This window comes from Mustela nigripes, chromosome 4 (assembly GCF_022355385.1).
Source record: "Mustela nigripes isolate SB6536 chromosome 4, MUSNIG.SB6536, whole genome shotgun sequence".
NCBI lineage: Eukaryota > Metazoa > Chordata > Mammalia > Carnivora > Mustelidae > Mustela > Mustela nigripes.
This window is the reverse complement of record NC_081560.1, coordinates 7,748,736-7,766,844: the sequence shown is the minus strand read 5'-3', so window position 1 is coordinate 7,766,844 and position 18,109 is coordinate 7,748,736. Positions and strand designations below refer to the sequence as shown.

The 18,109-nt window shown below is 39.5% G+C and overlaps 1 protein-coding gene across 1 annotated transcript in view; it reads left to right on the top strand.

Moving 5' to 3' along the window:
• Window positions 1–18,109, top strand: part of CNTNAP2 (contactin associated protein 2) — a 1,946,973-nt gene that overhangs the window by 1,185,613 nt on the left and 743,251 nt on the right. Inside the window, exon 11 of the mRNA XM_059396202.1 lies at window positions 11,424–11,530. Within this exon, the coding sequence (XP_059252185.1) occupies window positions 11,424–11,530 (107 nt within the window). The remainder of the gene's footprint in view (window positions 1–11,423; window positions 11,531–18,109) is intronic.

The window sequence follows — 18,109 nt, the reverse complement described above, 5'->3', positions numbered from 1 at the left end:
TCTGCATATAGCCTTTTTTGCAAATAATGCCCATTACAAATTGCCTCTGACAGAAAGATTTCCAACCAACTCAAATTACCAATTTGCCTTCCACAGACAGTAGCATGTTTTCCAGAAAAAATAATAAGTTAAACAGTGAGGATAACAAAACCATAGCAATTGTTTAAATTGGCTACCACACGATTTGTTTCAAATGAGCTGTTAAAATAATGTCAGAGATATTCCTTTCATAGTCTTCCTTGTACAAATACAAATACAAAAAAAAAAAAAAAAGAAGAAGAAACTCCATAAACATAGTATACCTATTGGACTCTGTGTCAGAAATAAACAAATAGATAGATAAGTAAAAGAAAAAGGAAAAAAATTAGTGAAAGAGCCAGACGTTGGAAAGAATGTGTCCAGACACTCAAATGTTTCAACGACGGTAAATCCATGTTGTTTTCTTTGCCTGTTTGTTTATTTCTTGGGAAGTAAAAATTACTATTTATCTGTGTATTACATATTTCCCAAAGGTCTTTGGCTTCAACTGTGATTCTCTATTGTAACTTAGGACAATTATATAGGTATATAAAAAGTACTAGACAAACACCTGTGCCCAAGTCCAGGCTATGCCATAAATGTGCTCTGTGACCTTGGGCTCACTAATTTCACTCAATTTCCAGTTTTTAGTTTCTTCATCTGTAAACAAGAGGGTTAAATGAGAAGTTCAGTTACTCTTTCTGCCTTTAAACATTTACCATGATATTTTGGTGGTTTTGAATTTTGAACCCTGAAGTAAACAGATGTGAATTTTGAAATTAAACTAAAAGCTAAAACAAAGAGAACAACCACAACAAAAAAACCACTAAAAACACGTACATGTATTATGATCATTTCATGTCATCATAATCTTAATAGGTTATTAATTTAAGGTTTTGGAGCAAAATTTGAAAGGTCTTCAACGCTGTTGGTGGACATGGATGTAGTGTCAGATTTCTGAGGCCGCATAAACTATCTGTTGGGTCCATGGTCAAAGGAACGAGACTGATAAAAAGCGAAGGTCAAGCAAGCTTTATTTCGCTCCAAGCATCGAGAATCAGGGCCGTCTCTTACAAAGAGGCAACCTCTCTCTGCCTTACAGACTAGCTTTTAAGGGCAAAGGCCATGTGGTTGGGCCTGGCCACACACAGGTGGCCAATGAGATTGTAACATACAGAGAAAGCTGCACAGTCATGCTAGGTCACACATAAGTGACCAATCGAATTACAATTTACCCTATAGTAGATATTTGAACTAGCCTATCACCTTGGTCAGAATTGGTGCCCCAAAGGTGCCCAAAGGGTGGGGCCCATACTCCTTGGTAGCTAGGGAGACAGTATGCGCCCCCACTGATTGGATACCTCCACCTGGCCTGACCCACCCTTGTATTTGGGCTTTGTTACCTGGGACTGGTTTCTGGGACTTGTTTTTAAGTAAGTCCCCTGGGGGAAAGGGGAGCAGGGAACAGGGACAGTTTAAGTTTTACTGTATAAACAACAAAGTCATTGTTTAACCGGATCTGGCTAAATAGGCCCTTACAAATCTGCCTGACAAAGGAGCTCCGTTATAATAACCCTCCCCTAGTGTGTATCTCATTTGAGGTTTTTGCTATCTCCTTTCAGCTTTTCCAAATTACAGTGGGGACAGCAGTCCCTCCTAAAGATTGTGTGTATGTGGATAGTTTACTCTTGTAGGGAGATTTCTGTTTGTTTCTGGACTGCAGACTTAGAAAAATGAGAACCTACATGCACGGTACAGAATTATTCAACTCAAGTATAAGGCAGGGTTTATTACCAGTGTTTGAACAGATTCTAGTCCTTATCACTGTATCCTTTTAAAGCTTGTCGTATCCTCTGGTTTGACAGGCTTCGTTCTAATTTTCAAAGTCCTGGGCCAGATGTCTGTGTGTCATAGGAATATCCTGGGTATTCTGTATTCCCAAGTCAGGGGAGTCTTCATTTAACACATGATGTAATCACAGACTTTCTTCCTTCATTCAGTTCTTCACTGGTTACTGTAGTTTTCTTCTTTGGAAGGAGGCTTGGGGTAAACGTCACTGAGGCTCCTGGATACGACGTCCAGATTGAATAGGCATTTTTTCAGTTGTTTTATTTGAGTAGAATTCACACACAGTAGTTTCAGGTATATGACCTAGTGATTCTGCTCCTCTGTTCAATACGCGATGTTCACAGGCGGACCTCCCATCTGTCAGTACACAACACTGTTACAGTACCGTTGACCAAACACCCTGTGCTGTACCTTTCATTCATTCATGATTTATTCACTCCCGTAACTGGAAGCCTGTGTCTCCCTTTCCCCTTCATCCATTTTGCCCACCACCCACCCCCCTTCCCTGTGACAACCATCAGTTTGCTCTCTCTATATTTATAGGTCTGATTCTCTTTTCATTTGTTTATTTTGAATATACATTTTTAAAAAGTTAATATTATGTAGCCTGTGTGTGTGTGTGTGTGTGTGTGTGTGTGTGTGTCTAGCATAAATGAAAACATTACCTTACTGATATATGGAGAACAAGGATCTATTAATTATACAAATCATACATTTCTGCTTTGGGTGAATTTTTTTTTTTTAAGCAAATGTATTCTACATCAACTTTAAGAAGCCATTTGTGTCTCTTTGTTTTTTAGAATACTGGTTTCATCATGTATGATACTTTTTATACCTGCCAACACTGAAAATAGGACATTTTAAATGTTCTTCATTAGTAAATATTTGGGAGGTCAGAATGCAAAGATGCCTATCCAAAGGGATGTGGTCACTTTGATTTCAGGATTGTAAGAAGTGGTGAACCAATTAAAAAGACATTGTACTTCATGGGGTGCCTGGATGGCTCAGTGGGTTAAAGCCTCTGCCTTCAGCTCAGGTCATGATCCCAGGGTCCTGGGATCGAGCCCCGCATCGGGCTCTCTGCTCCGTGGGGAGCCTGCTTCCTCCTCTCTCTCTCTCCCTGCCTCTTTGTCTACTTGTGATCTCTCTCTGTCAAATAAATAAATAAAATCTTTAAAAAAAAAAAGACATTACACTTCAAATATTATATGGTTTATGCAATTTTTCCTCATTTTTTAAAAATATTTTTTAAAATAATGAAATTGCATTGTATGCCTTTGGAAGCACAAATTGTAAAATAATTTTACTATTGGTCTCATGGTAATTTGTTAATAATATCACTTCCTCTAAAATAGTTCATCATCTTAATGTCATAAAAATATAACTTTATAGTATTCTATAAAAGTTAACTTATACTGTACTTAATAAAAGAAACCTATAAATTTATGGAGTTTCATTCTTATGTTAACCATTATTTTATTATCCTTCTACTATCCTTACTATCCTGGTATTTCTCCATTTTGATATTTCTTGATATGGATTAACTTGTCAAAATACTGTCTTTGCTAGACTACTGGGTTTTGCCAAGTTTGGGCTTGCTATTCTAATAGCTATATCAGTATACGACGACTTCACTCATTTTTCAGAGTAAAGGGCTTATGTTAGATGTGTGTTTCTTTCATCTACAAATAAGATAGCATTCTGTGGAGGCAGAAATTATGTAAAGCCTTTGGTCAGACAGTTTGACTTACTGTATTATGTTTATATGATAGATTTGAGAGAAATGGACCAGATAATCCAAACCTCACTTAGAGTGCAGCAGTCTGAGACGTTCTCTGTTTCTGCATTCATATACTAGCAAAATGGTACCACAAACCATTCCCGGCTATCTAAATGGACTGATAATTCACTTACTCAAAATTCATACAACAGTTATTTATTGAGTACATTCACTGAGTACAGGCCAGCCAGAATTCTAGGCAATGGATAAAAGGTAGCAGACAGACATAGTCCTTGCCATCATGGAAAGCATAGCTCAAAGAGAAGCCTGACAACAAAGAAATTATTAGGTATATAATTAGAAATTGTGATAGGTCAAAAAGAGAGCAAAAAATGGTGGTGGACATGAGGGTGGTGACTACTTCATATTGGAAATGTGTGTGTGAAGGCCCAGGGGAAGAGATGACGCATCGGTGAAGCAAAGCAAGGCAGGTATCATGAGAAATACGGGAGGAAGGGAGCACAGATGGGGAGCACAGACGGGCAGCAGAGGAGCAGGCGGAGCGGATCGTGCAGAGACGGACAGGAGGTCCACATGTTCTCAAGTGCCATGAGAGCGCATCAGAAGTCCTTAAACAGTAGCGTGACATGATGTTAAAGTTCACTCTGGCATTTTGTTGAGAATAATTTAAAGCAAGGCAAGCACAGACAGGAGGACAGAGTAGGGAAACATCGTAATCCAGGGGAAAATGATGCTGGGTTGAAATGAATAGGTAGAAGTGCAGAAAGTGGATACATTTGAGGCAAGTTTTAGAATTTTAATTCACAAAGCTTTGTTGCTGTTTGATGTAGAAGCGGTAGAAACGGGGGTAAAGAACAGCTTCTGCTTTTCTGAGATGAGTAACTCGACAGATGGTGGTGCCGTTAACAGAGATGGGACTGAGCAGGAGAGCCAGAAGGTTAGGGAGTAAAGTTCTTGTGATGCCTCTGACACATCCAAGTGAATATGTCAAGAAGCCAGTTAGATACGCGGGTGTCTCTCCAGGAAAGTTGGAACCAGGGAAACAAGCTTGGAGCCATCCTCGGCAGAACCAGGGACTGAGCCGGAGAACTTCCGAACCTAACAGGTGGGGCAGTTCGGGTGGGGCCGGGAAGCAGCTGAGTAGATGGTCCAGAGCTGGAATGTCACTCAGAAACCAGACTCTTTGAAATAGTCCTTCGCCATCCTCTTGTGTTCAGAGATGCCCGTTCCAGGTCTTGCCATCATTGGTTCATGTTAGGAATGAGGCCAGGAGAGACTGAAAAGAAAGAACAAGGCTTAGCCCAGACAGTGCACTCGCAGGGAGCGTAGTCACACGCCCCAACCCTAAATTAAAAGGAGCCTGGAAAATGGTGTCTTTAGCTGGTTGGCTCTGTTAAGTAAGATATAAATTCTGTTGCCATAAAGGGAAGAGAGCATAGATTTGGGGAAACTATGCGCAGGAGGTTATTGAGTTCTTTCTGAAGCCTGATTCTTTACATTTTTTCCCCTTGGAGACCGGGATACTCTCCCTTCCAAAAGCAGATGGCCACATGAAAGAGAGAAGATATTGGAACAAAATAAGAGTTATGATAAGAAGGAAGAAAGGGGACAGGACTATTGACCTGTTGTGATACCCATAACTTTCTGCTATAATCTGCAAGCTCTCTGCACTGCCAAACCCAACAATCCATCCTTGTATAGCCACGTTTTGCTCTTACTCAAACTGGTGTAAGGCTTTGCTTTCCCTCCACAGTGGAAGGTGCTTCTCTTTCTTTCAGGCTAGCCTGAATCTGTGCTTCCTTCAAAGATTAACTTTTCCATAAATCTCAGTGTACTCCTATAATAGTGATATATTATCCTAATTCTGTACGAATATTTTTAATATCAGGCATAGAGATAGACCTGAATTGCCAATTACATTTTGATGAATAAATACAATTTCTTGAGGGTAAAGCAGCCTTTATTCTTTGTTTCTCCAGAGTTTGTTTTAGAGTGTCTTGATTGATTAAAAAGAACTTACTGTTATTTATCTATGTTAAATACCGTTGGGCCTGGAGACAGGTGAAGAACTCGTGATCTTTGCAGGTCCCTCTCCTCCTGTGGGTCTGTGATCTCTTAAAAGATGTTTTATTCATAAAACAATGTGGAATACATTGTAATATTCTAACTCAAAGTAAATTAACAAAGCAAAATAGAGTGAACTTAGGTTTTATTACAACAGAAATTATTTTAAGGTATTTATATAGTAAGGCTACAATTAATGATTGATATGGTTGTCTGGAAATGTGTAATTGTTGGAAAGATGCAGACCAAATATGCTTGATTATTCTTAATGGAAAATTTGGGCATAATGCAGGAGGTATAATAAATATCTCTGCATTTAAATATTTCCATAAATAAATGCTTATTGAAGTGGCACCATCAATATAACATTAAGTTTTCTGGTTGTACAACTATAAAATTAAGTTATGTAGTAATGAAATACTAAATTAGTTGCTGGAATTATGATTACTTCTCTATATAGTTTCAGTTTGAACAGGAAAAAATGTAAGGCAGTGATATATACTCCATGGAGAGTATGCCTTCAACTAAAATTGAAATCTAATTAGTGTGAAAATAAAAGTACTAAAATACCGTTGAGATCAATATTGACGGTAATGCAGAAGAGAACTCTGCCGTGATTGTGAAAGTAGCTCTGAGAGCCAGAGGTATAAAAAATAGCATTTAAGAAATCAAACTTTCTAAATGAATTTCTGGGCTTGATAAGCAAAATTAAATTTGGGAACTAAGATGGAAAAAAAAAATAAAATTCAAGAGGTAATTTGCTCTGGGATGGTAATTTATAAATCCCTCTAAATAATTTTCCAATAGTTCACAGAATAGCCTACGCCTAACCTGAAGTTTTCTTTTCTAAACTTTAGAGCAGTCTATGGCCATGCCACCCTGAGCGCCTGATCTCTTCGAAACTTTAGAACGAGGTATATTTAAGGAGCAAGTATAGAATCTGTACTAATCTGTAAACAGAATAAGAATCGCAGACTGACCTCTGTACAATAACTAAGCACGTAGGAAAGCTCAGCTGAGTCAGACTGAGAATATGGAACTTGATTTTAAGGCCAAATGAAACAGTCCTTATATTCTGTGATGATTTTCTATGAATTAATGAGGTCGAAACTCAGGTGTTCGGAAATGATCACATCTTCCAAGTGGGATTAGGAGATTATCATATAGTCACTCTGAGTGGAGAAGGGCTGCGCAGACCAAAACTGCCCTTCCCTCATACTGTCTCTGCCCACCCCACCCCGCCCCCGCAACTCCACCCCTGTGCCCTCCCATCTGGGCGGTTTCTCCTCTTGGTGCCCGCATTCTTCTTTGAGACCCAGAGCTGGAATGCTCTTGAGCTTTGTCATTCAAAATGAGGTCCTCTGAAGCGCAGCTCGAGCACCACTGGAGAATGTTTGAATTGCAGACTCCACCCCATACTTAAGTAATCAGAATCTTCATTTTAACCAGATTTTCAGCGACTTCTGGGGCATGAAAGTTGGAGAACTTTGGTGTACCAGCAGCTCAGGATATTAACAAAAGCAAGCTATTCAGAGAGACATGCCACCCTTAATCATTATTGGGTATTGTGTGTCTGTATTTCAGAGCATCACTCTGGTTTTTATATGGGGCTCTGCGGAACCAAATGTAGTTCTAAAGGTAACACAAAGGTGTGCTTTGAATTTTATAGAAAACTATTTTAACTATTAAACGCTGTAGAGAGGAAAAAAAGAAAACACTCACTGGGTTTTGAAGACCACCATTGTGCTCCATTATGCTGTCAGAGAAACATTCTTTAGATTTAAAAGGAAATTTCTTCTGCTGTCTCTGTTTAACTAGTATCCACAAAAGTGGGCTGTGATGAGCAAATCTGGTACCATTTGCAGTTCTTCTGTCCATGTAATACCATTTTCCTCAACGCCTTGCAATGAAAATCAAGTATAGAAATAAAAGAGATAGTCTGGGTAGAATAAAACTGCAGCTGTCATCCTTAACCCTGGACAGAATTGCTGCATCCCTCCAAACAGCCACTCTGTCCATAGTGTTTGCTTTTATATTAAGTAATTGTTATACATGCAACTTAAACGTTAGCTTTTGTTTGTTTTACCTATTGTGGCGTAAGTCAGTATCATTTGAAAAAAACAATGCAGTTTGATTCGAAAGCATTTTTGGAAAGCATTGCTACAACTGGAAGGGTGATTGCAGCTGAACCCGGTGTCCGATGCCAGGGCTCTCTGGGGACAGAGCTCATTGGCTGCATCCCTTCTGGAGCCCTTTGATCACATCAGATTGACACCTGCCAACTGCTCCCTGGATCCTGCTCAAATCTTTCTCTGGTAGCCCCAGGGGATCCATTGGGATTCAGGTTTGATGTGACTCAAACTTCCAAGCTAGGACCTGCTGTAAAAACTATATATTTCGTAGTTTACTGGACCAAGAATCTAGATGTAAGGCTAAAATCATACATAACACTAATCCATAATTTTTGCAGTAAAAAGGGATATTTCCGCCACATGTGGTTCAGTCCCTTGGTGTAACTTCACGGTCATCACATTCCCCCGTTGCATCCGTGGGTTGGCCGGAGGGTTGGCTGGCGGGTTGGCCAGCGGGCATTCACTGAAGGAGAGCCAGGCACTTGCCATGCCAAGAAGCAGAAGAGAAGAACCCCTAACTGTAGAGTCGCACCATTTAGAAGACACAAGCTGTTTAAGCAATCATTCCTAAACAATGTGATAATGGGATATGGGACTTAGACAAATGGTTTTATGCAAGTACAGGAGAAGAAATAAACAGGAAGTAGGAAGCTTGATTAATTTGTATTTTGTTTTGCTTGGTGACTGGCCCTAACATTTTTTTTTTTTTTAAATATAACTATGAAGTCTTCGGGTTTGAAATTACATTTGAATCCATTCAACTTGGAAATAGAACATTTTTCTCCAGTAAGAACTAAATGCCGGTCATCAGCATGAGAAGAATGCCCCTCTTAAAAATATGAATTATAGGGAAGAGACATTAAAAAAATAAAATGCTAAAATCCCACTTAAATAAAAGATCACTTTAAAAGAAATCTTTCATACTGAATTTTAGGACTGTTCAGTCCATCTCCCGTGATGGTTATATGCTCCTTGTGTGTAAGTACACAGTAGTTTTTTTTGTTTTTTGTTTTTTTTTTTATCATCAAGAGGTGAGTTTTCTGCTTTGTGCATTATTTAGAGCACCTTTAGATTCCAACCTGGTTTTCCTTTGCAAGTCGGTACACTTCTGCACTCCTTTCCCCTGAATTAATTGATATAATGAGCTGATGTAAATTACTTTCACTATTAGGCTGAGCTAATATTAACCCACAACCATTTAGAAAGTAAATATACCATACGAGGCATATGCATACTGGATTCCAAACTTAAGTACCAAGGATGTTTTTTTATTTTTCTAATTTTGGAGTGTCCATCCCATTGTTTCGTCTCCTGGTCTGGAGAATCAAGACTGTGGGCATAAACACCTTCTGCGGAGGCCCCTGCCTGGGCCGTGGGCAGGGGAGGTGGTGGGGGTGTGGGGTGTGGTTCTATCTCCTCGTCAGCACTCTCTAGCTTTCTTGATGGGAACACTTCCAATGTGTTAATTATGAAAATGCAACTCCCCTTTTAAGGTCCTAGGGAAATGCTCTCAACTGTATATTTTTTAAATATTCTACGTTTATTTATATTCCACCAGTAACTGCTCTGATATTCGTATTTCCATAGCTTTCCCTGTTGCGTTGATGAGTCATCAAATTCTGCCTGGTGGTGTCTTTTGTGTGACTCTTACCCCCCACCTCCACCCAGGTTGTCAGGTCTTTGGAGAAGGACCTGCTAGTGAGCCTTGATAATGCCAAGCCCAAATTCATATGAAACACAAGTGCCTTTTTAGCATAGAGTGGACTTCCCATCCCCCCATGATAATCCGGCATCGTGCCTGTGCTTCTGTTGTATTTCTCCCCCAGGACCGCTCTTCCTCTGTTTCTTCTCTTACAGTCCTGTCTGTTCATCGAGGCTCTGCTTAAACACTTTACAGTACGCCCCAGATCTGCATCCGACCCCTCCCGTGTAACTCCGTCCTGCAACATTTGCCCCTATTATTTCACTTTTCCTTTCCAATTTACGTGGTAGCTTTCGGTAGATTTACTTCTGTCGGCTGCAGTTCCTGATATCTGACGCACCTTCTGTTTCCTGTGTCTTGTGCACACACATAGCAGGTGTTCAGTAAACGTTTGTCGCGTGACAGAGGGTTTGCAAAGCGTTGTGGAGGAATGGCGTTCTCACGGAAGAATCAAAGGTTCCGTGCCTCACCGGGGTGTGCCTGCCACACCCGGGTTAGCTTGCCTGGTGGTAAATCAAGAATGGGGAACAGCAAATGCTATCTCCGAAGCAACCCCTATCACATTTTGTAGCAAGCAGCTACCAGGGCATGATGACTAAGCATCCCATGCAGTGTTGCCTGTGACCCACTATTAGAGATTCTACTGTTTTAATCTGGGCGGGTGCTTCCCTTGTAGACAGTCTCTTACTAAAATCTTGGTATCTTTTGTGAATGTTAATACGTATTAACACCTTTGTCATCTGTGAGCATCTCTATCGGGATCATAAAGAATCGGGTTGTGGGGAAGTTGCAGAGAAGAATTGGTGGGAGGAATCAGAGGCGAGGACCAGGAGAAAAGACAGCGTCTGCTGCTGAGACACGAGTGTTTCTGGGCAGATTTCAACTTCAGTGTCGTGAGGGTACAAGCAAGCGATGCAGTCTGGCCTGGAGGCTATGGTCCGGATGCTCAGGGCCCCTGTATGCTGCCCCTCTCATTCCTGCTTGTTAATTATCTCCTTTATGAGCATTTCCTCCAAACCTTAAAACTACTTAGCTGGGTAAAATTGCTCCATTTTTTAAAGTAAGAACTTGATATTGCGAAAGGTTAAACTACATAGCCACAATTAGCTACATAGTAAGTAGAAAAACAAAGATAAGAACGTGAAACCTGCATTTTCCCCCTAAATTATGCTCAGTGCCACTTGGGGTAGGTGGCTTTCATTGGCCAGCTGGGTATAGGGAGACGACAGAAGACTTAGAAATCTTTTTTTTTTTTTAATTTATTTTATTTTATTTTATTTATTTGACAGAGAGAAACTAGGCAGAGAGGCAGACAGAGAGAGGAGGAAGCAGGCTCCCTGCGGAGCAGAGAGCCCAATGCGGGGCTCGATCCCAGGGTCCTGGGATCACAACCTGAGCCAAAGGCAGAGGCTTCAACCCACTGAGCCACCCAGGCGCCCCTTAAGACTAGTTTATTCTGATTGCTCTTGCCAAGGCATTATTTCAAAACCTCAAATTGCTATGAAAAGCTCAGTGGTACCCTTTTTTGAGTCAGTATTGGTCTTGTTAAAGAATAGGATGAGAAACAAGATGGCTAACCTTCCATCTTTCACCGGGAGGAAATTCTGCAAGTGTCTTTGTTTTTGTGCGAAAGCAAAATAAAATGAGTCTGTGATATGCAAATGAGTCTCTCCACTGTTTGTTAATTTCGACTGTTTACTCAAAAATGGGAAACACCAGGCTTGTGATACATCATCTGTTGTGCGCTTGGCACCTTCCATCATAGATCGTATTAATCTGCTTAAACTAACAAGGATTAATTGCCTTGGTAAGTCAACCTGGCATTGAAATGATATATTGCCCAGACAGCTTGGAATTTGGCCACTCATAAATCTCATTCGTGTGTTGGTCTCTTTCTGTTTGTCTCTTTCTCCGACAGATGTGTGCCCAATCACTGTGAGCATGGCGGGAAGTGTTCGCAAACGTGGCACAGCTTCCAGTGTGCTTGTGAGGAGACGGGATACAGTGGGGCCACCTGCCACAACTGTGAGTGCCCTTTCATCTCACCCTGACCTTTAGTAGCCCAGATCCCAGGTCTTCCGCAGCCTGGGGAGTGCACCCACTTGATTCTGAAGAACCCAGATTTTGTTGTTACTTCCCTGGAATAGTCCCGTAATCAAGATATACTCTCTCATGCCTAATGGCACAAAAAGAAGGACCAATGTGTCCAGTGTTCCGTAAACATAGTTGGGATTGGAATGCCAATCTTGGATTTGCCTCTGTGTGTCTAAGCCACGTCTGGATAGATGGTTTGGGAAATTGTGTTAGTGCAATGTCTCTAACTGGATTCTCATTTATCAGCTCATCAGAGAGACAGACAGAGTGTAATGTGAACATTTAGTATCTGGACAATAATTGTCTCATGCTCTATCGCAACTATTTGACCATGTTTTTAAAATCAGAAAAAGAGGCTAGAAAGTGGAATAAAGTCCATTAAGTTGGATATCTAAAATAATAACGCAAGAAGGCAAGTTTTTCTAAATATTCAAAGTAAAAAGTGGCTTGCAAAGACAATTAATAGAACACAGATGTGCCTAGATTTACATTACCACTTTACACTGGAAGGTGGAGGTTTGTGTTTTTGTCATTTAAAGGATATTTTAAAATGAGTGTTAACGATGTAGTTGTCTAACATTAATTCTCCAAAAATGTGTTGCTGTTTACAAAGCCCTTTAGGAAACAGATTTACCATAAAACATATAGTTGAAAGAAGAAGTTCATCTGTCCGTCACGTGTTTACGTGTGTGCATGGTGTGCACGCGTGTGCTTGTGTGTGTAGGGAGAGAGGAAGGGGGAGAGAAAGAGTCGAGCTCCAATCTCCAGTCTCCTCCCAATAGGCTGAAAACCTGAAAATCTGATATGTAAGCCCTCTAATTATACAGACTTCTTTCATTCCACTTCATTTTTAGGAAACAATGACAAAAATATTATCAGAGAAGAGTTCTGGGGATAATAAAAATGCAGGACAGCTCTCTGGGCCTTTCATGTTGTTACTTGTAACAATGTATAATAAGCTGTTTGGAACATAAGACCTCAACAAAGAAAAATGTTTGTAATTTATTTTATTGCCTTATTATTTTGTTTAGGAAGCTGTTCAAAAATAAGAGACAAAATTGCTCCTTAAAAAATTAACATTAGGGGCAACTGGATGGCCCAGTGGGTTAAGCTTGTGCCTTCAGCTCAGGTCATGATCTCCAATCTTGGGATTGAGCCCCGCATCGGGCTCTCTGCTCAGTGGGGAGCCTGCTTCCCCTCTCTCTCTCTGCCTGGCTCTTTGCCTACTTGTGATCTCTGTCTGTCAAATAAATTAATAAAATCTTTTTAAAAAATTAACATTAATAGAAGATGTACAAGAAAATAAAAATAGTCACTAGATTAATTTTTGGTAAAGGATTTCATATGGATCCATGGAAAAGTGCTTTAATGAATAAAAAATGAAACTGATACTTAAATTAGTAGAATAAAAGATTTATAACTAAAGTTGCCCCTTGCCTATCACACCAAATGTTAACTTTCAGCCTGTGATATTCATTATATGATAAATGATGTTTGAATTAGGCAAACTTCAATAAAACGTCATACTTTCACTCCACCAATATAATTTATATATTGTGCTACAAATAACACTTTTAACTAGGAGGGACCTTGTTCCTGAATATGAAAATTCTAACCAAAAACAAAGAATAAGAGATTGGTGCTGGTTACAAGGGTTTCCTAACTCTGTGCCCACTTGATGCTGACCTGGAACAGCAAACTGTTCCTCTTCTTCTTCTTCTTCTTCTTTTTTTTAATAGCTGCTTCCTTTTGTTTAAATTCACAGCAAAGAAAAGGAGATTTTAAAAATATTAAATTTGTTTTCCATCTAAGTGCATGCTACTGGTTGAGCAGCTGAGGTTTTTTGTTTTGTTTTGTTTTTTGTTTGTTTGTTTTTAAAGAGTAATAACTCCAACTAATAGACATGTCCTAAGTGTATTTAGGTTTGGCCTTAGTGGCAATCTCTGAACATGAAGGGGGGAAATTATCTTCTACCTGTCCGGTGTTCCGCTTTTGTTTCCATTCATTTTAACATAGAAAGCCTGATCTCTTGTTGTCTTCCCTGAGTGAGGCCAGAATTTTGAAAATCAAGTGTGTGCATAAAGAGAGGTTAGAGGACCACAGTGCATAATTAGAGAAAGGGTTCAGTGATATTATTTGCTTGTGAAAAATATTTATCTTGTACCTTATTGAAGGGTATATGCTTCCAAATCAACTGACAGACTTGGTGTACCTCTTAGTGACTCCCATGGATTAGTTAAAAATTGGGAAGGAAGGTCTGATCCAGCACATAATAATGGAAAATATACAAATATATGCCATTCAGTTTGATATAGAATGAATCATATTACATTTTTACTTAGTGACCACACTCATAGTAAGAGCACTAAGTAAAAAGAAGCCAGCTTCTGAGGCTAGCTATGAGATTATCATGCTGTGCGCCTTTGTAGCAAGTCATTTGACTTCTCTCGGGCTTTCTTTATTCCCCTCGACTAAATGGCTACTGAAGTCTCTTATAGTTCTAAAAGCTGAGGCTTCCAGTTGCTCATTCTGTGTTCTGGTTTTGAATTTTGTTAACATTATTAAATACTTTACCTCATTATTCCCCGAAGAGGACGAAAGGGTCCCTTTTGAAAAAAGGAGTTATGGTAATTTTATAATGGCACTCCTTTAACAAGGTAAAAAAAAAAAAAAAAAAAATTAACTAAAGCATCGAGTTTGCTGTAACTAAATATTTCATAGAGCTTCAGACATTACAAGTGAGCTAGTATTTCCACACATTTTCCACTCTAGTCCTGGCTTGGTCGGGGTAAGACAGCCATTCCTCAGGAGACCAGCGATCGTCAGTCCTAGATGCTGGGGTCCAAGATGGAACCAAGAAGCCCTTTTTTGATAGGTCGTACTGCCTGAGTTTGAACTTGGCCCTGTCACTTACTTGTAACCTTTGGGCATGTAGCCTCTTGGAGCTCCAGATTTTTCCTGTGTGGAGATGGGTGCAGTGACCCATGTAAAGCCACCTTGAGATTAAATGAGGTGGCTTATGGAAGACACAGATAAGAGCTTTAGCATATATTAGCAATCGGTGAATTTTCACCAATTCATGCCTTTCAGAACAAGGCATCCTTTGATCTGTACTTATGTACCAGTAATTGTCCGCATCCCACAATTTGTCACTTAATTTCAGGCTGTCACTCATTGTCATTTGTGTGGCAGATTGGGTTTGAAGTGAATGATTTCCATAGTTTTCTCTTTTTTCAGAAGAACTGAAGAGAATTAAAAGTAATCTGGATGTGCCTTGGACCTGTATCTATCTATCTATCGGTTGGTTTGTTTATACATGGAGACTCTATTTTCAAATACATTCTGTGTAGGGCTCAGAGGGTGGTCATTTACAAACCACTCTCCTGAGGAGTCAGGATGTCTGCCTTTGGATGAGGACATGTCAGGGGAAGCCAGACGTGGGATAGCAGGAAAGGGCAGGCCAGGTTTGTTCTCCGAAACACAGAACAGGTTAGTTTGTGACCAAATGAGGCAAATATTTAATTGTTGCAGTTTTATACTTTTGAGATTTTCTTATGCAGGTATTCCATTCTTGATGAATTTCTGACTAGTAGCATATTGAAACTTAAAATCGTGACAAAGAGGGTAGAGTGATCATGTTGAATATTTTATTTTTTGTTATATTGACTTATCCTCATCCTCTTCAAAGTATGAGGATGTGTCTTTCTTATGAGCAAAACTTTATGTTTATAGTAAGTCTTTTCCCTCTTCCTGGTGCTACGTAGACAATCGGTCTCCAAACTTACTTGTCAATACTTCAGGTGCTCTTTAGGATCTAATTACCATCTCGTGTTTTCCACACATGTTCCTGATACTTTATAATTATGGTGCTCACTTACATAAATTAAATACAAAAAGAAATCCCTCATCTCAGGGCTTAGTAGACTTCCCCCCGCCCCTCATGCTACTGGAGCCTATCTTTGAGCTCAGTCATTCTACATATGATACCAGTCTCTTACTTGGAACTGCCCTAAAAATCCCCAGAATATTCCCCAAAATATGAAAATTGGCAGCTGTCTTCACAAGGCAGAGGACATTTAACAGATATAAACCATGTTTGGGGGTGGAGATTTATGAGAATCATTATTAAATACCAGATCTTCATTCTAAGAGAAAATCTTTTTCCAGATTTTGTTATTAAAAGAGAGATTTTCACCTTGCCCAGATAAATAGGTATTATTATTTACAGAGGCAGTAAGAGGGGATAAACTGATGACCTATGCAGATCTCTTCAAGTTTAAAAATTGTGTGATTTTGAGCTCTAAGATACTAAGCAGGTACTGATGTTGCCACATAAATGCAAAACTTAATTTTTTACTAGCCAGTGTTGGAGGAAAAATTGAAATGAAAAGGACAGTATTCTACATCCTGTAGTCTGGAGCTATTACTCTGGGTCCATAAATTTGTAAACCATAAATTACACTGCACCTTATTACCACACACATGAAAAGTGCAATGGATTTCAGTAGCACACACCATGTTATTTATAATCCATTATACTCATAAGTAATTGAATTCAAAGCATAATTTTTAAAAAGAAATTAATCCTACCTGCTTGTAGTCACACTAACCTACAGCATAAACACCTGGATTTATTGGCAGTGGGAGATTTGGTGCCTCCATCTGTTTGGAACGACCACAGTCTTAGGCATCAATGAAGACAACTTGGAATCGGAGTGTGCAATTCTCTTCCCCACCAAGGGAAAAAAAAAAAAAAAAGTGTTTACTGTATAGAATCATGTCCTTACAGAACTGGAATCCATCACACAACTATAAATTCAGCCGGCTTATAAGGACCTACTCAGAAATGGCTGTGTTTTTAATCCGGTTTTCCACCATACCTTTCCTCCGCCTCCCCTTTCCAGTCTCCTTGACCTCCGTTCAGTTCTTCACGCGTGCCCTGTCCCCTCGCACTGTTCTCACTCCCCTGCCCCCACCGCAGGACTTTTTGCACATCCCCTGTCTCTGCTTTGTCCAGTGCATTACTCATCCTCTCATCCTTCAAATCCCAGTTCAGTAGCTGCCTCCGTAAGGAAGCTTTCTGTGACCCTGTAATTAGGTCAAATCCACTTATTCTAATATACACCTTAGCACTGGCGATGATGGTGATTTGACATTTTTTTACTTGTGATTCTTTAATACTATCTGTCTCTTCCCCTGGACTATATTATCTGAGAGAAGACAGTGCTGGTTTCTCTTGACCACTTTATTCCCAGGGCCCCCCAGCATATATTATGTGCTCAGTGAATGTGTGCGGAATCAAACGGTGAATGAATGGAAGAGAATGTAAAAAGCATGAGTAGCTTTTTAAAAATCATGTCCTTGGGGCGCTTGGGTGGCTCAGTGGGTTAAGCCTCTACCTTCAGCTCAGGTCATGATCTCAAAGTCCTAGGATCGAGCCCCGCATCGGGCTCTCTGCTCAGCGGGGAGCCTGCTTCCCCCTTTCTCTCTCTGCCTGCCTCTCTGCCTACTTGTGAGCTCCCTCTCTGTCAAATAAATAAATAAAATTTTTAAAAATATATATAAAGAAAAAATCATGTCCTTTTACAAATCCATGAAAATGGTGAAGCTATGAAGAGGGAGTAAGCTAAAGTGACAAAAGGAAAGCAAGAGGAGGGCGGATAATAGAAGATGAGTTAGTGAAAGACCGAGAGGGTAGTGATGGTATTAAGAGCAGAAACAGCCACAAGAGGTATAAAGTTCTCAGAAGTTTTATGGAGGAAGTCAGTGTATGAGGAAACAAACCTGCACATTTCCAATAATCATGAGGAAAACATTGGGCCATGAATGCTAGAGCACATTCATCGTGACTTGTGGACATACATAGTAGGACTCTCAAAGGAAGTTCAACGAGAAAATGATATCTCAGGTAATAAAGTGCAGTCAGCTTGTGCACTGGTGGTTGTATGAGCTATTCTAAAATAGATATGTATATATCTATATAAAACATGTATTTCTATACAGTATATATTTTTATATATAATATAGATATGGTTTAAATATGGACAAGTGGATGACAAAAAAAGTTTAAACTTGGTACAAAATTTGAAGAAGATGAATATATTTATATATATGTATACATATATATATAAAATCCTTTTATTTATCACACACAAAAAAAGTTTAAACTTGGTACGGAATTTGAAGAAGATGAATATATATATATATATATATATATATATATATATATATATATCCCTTTTATTTATCACATAATATCCTACATATATTCTTGCTACTAGAAAATTACAGAGAGGGAAAAGAACTCAGGATTTGAAATTCGACGTTCTGATGTCAAATCCTCAAATCTTCAGGTTCTACATCCTTTTTCCATCACCTGATTTCTTAGCTGTAGGACAGGAACTGTCTCCCAAATCTATAAATCCTCTTCCCTCAAACTCTCTTAGCACAGTAGTACGAATTTCACTTGCACCTGTAAAGAATAAAGTCAGCTCTTTGAGGACATGCTGC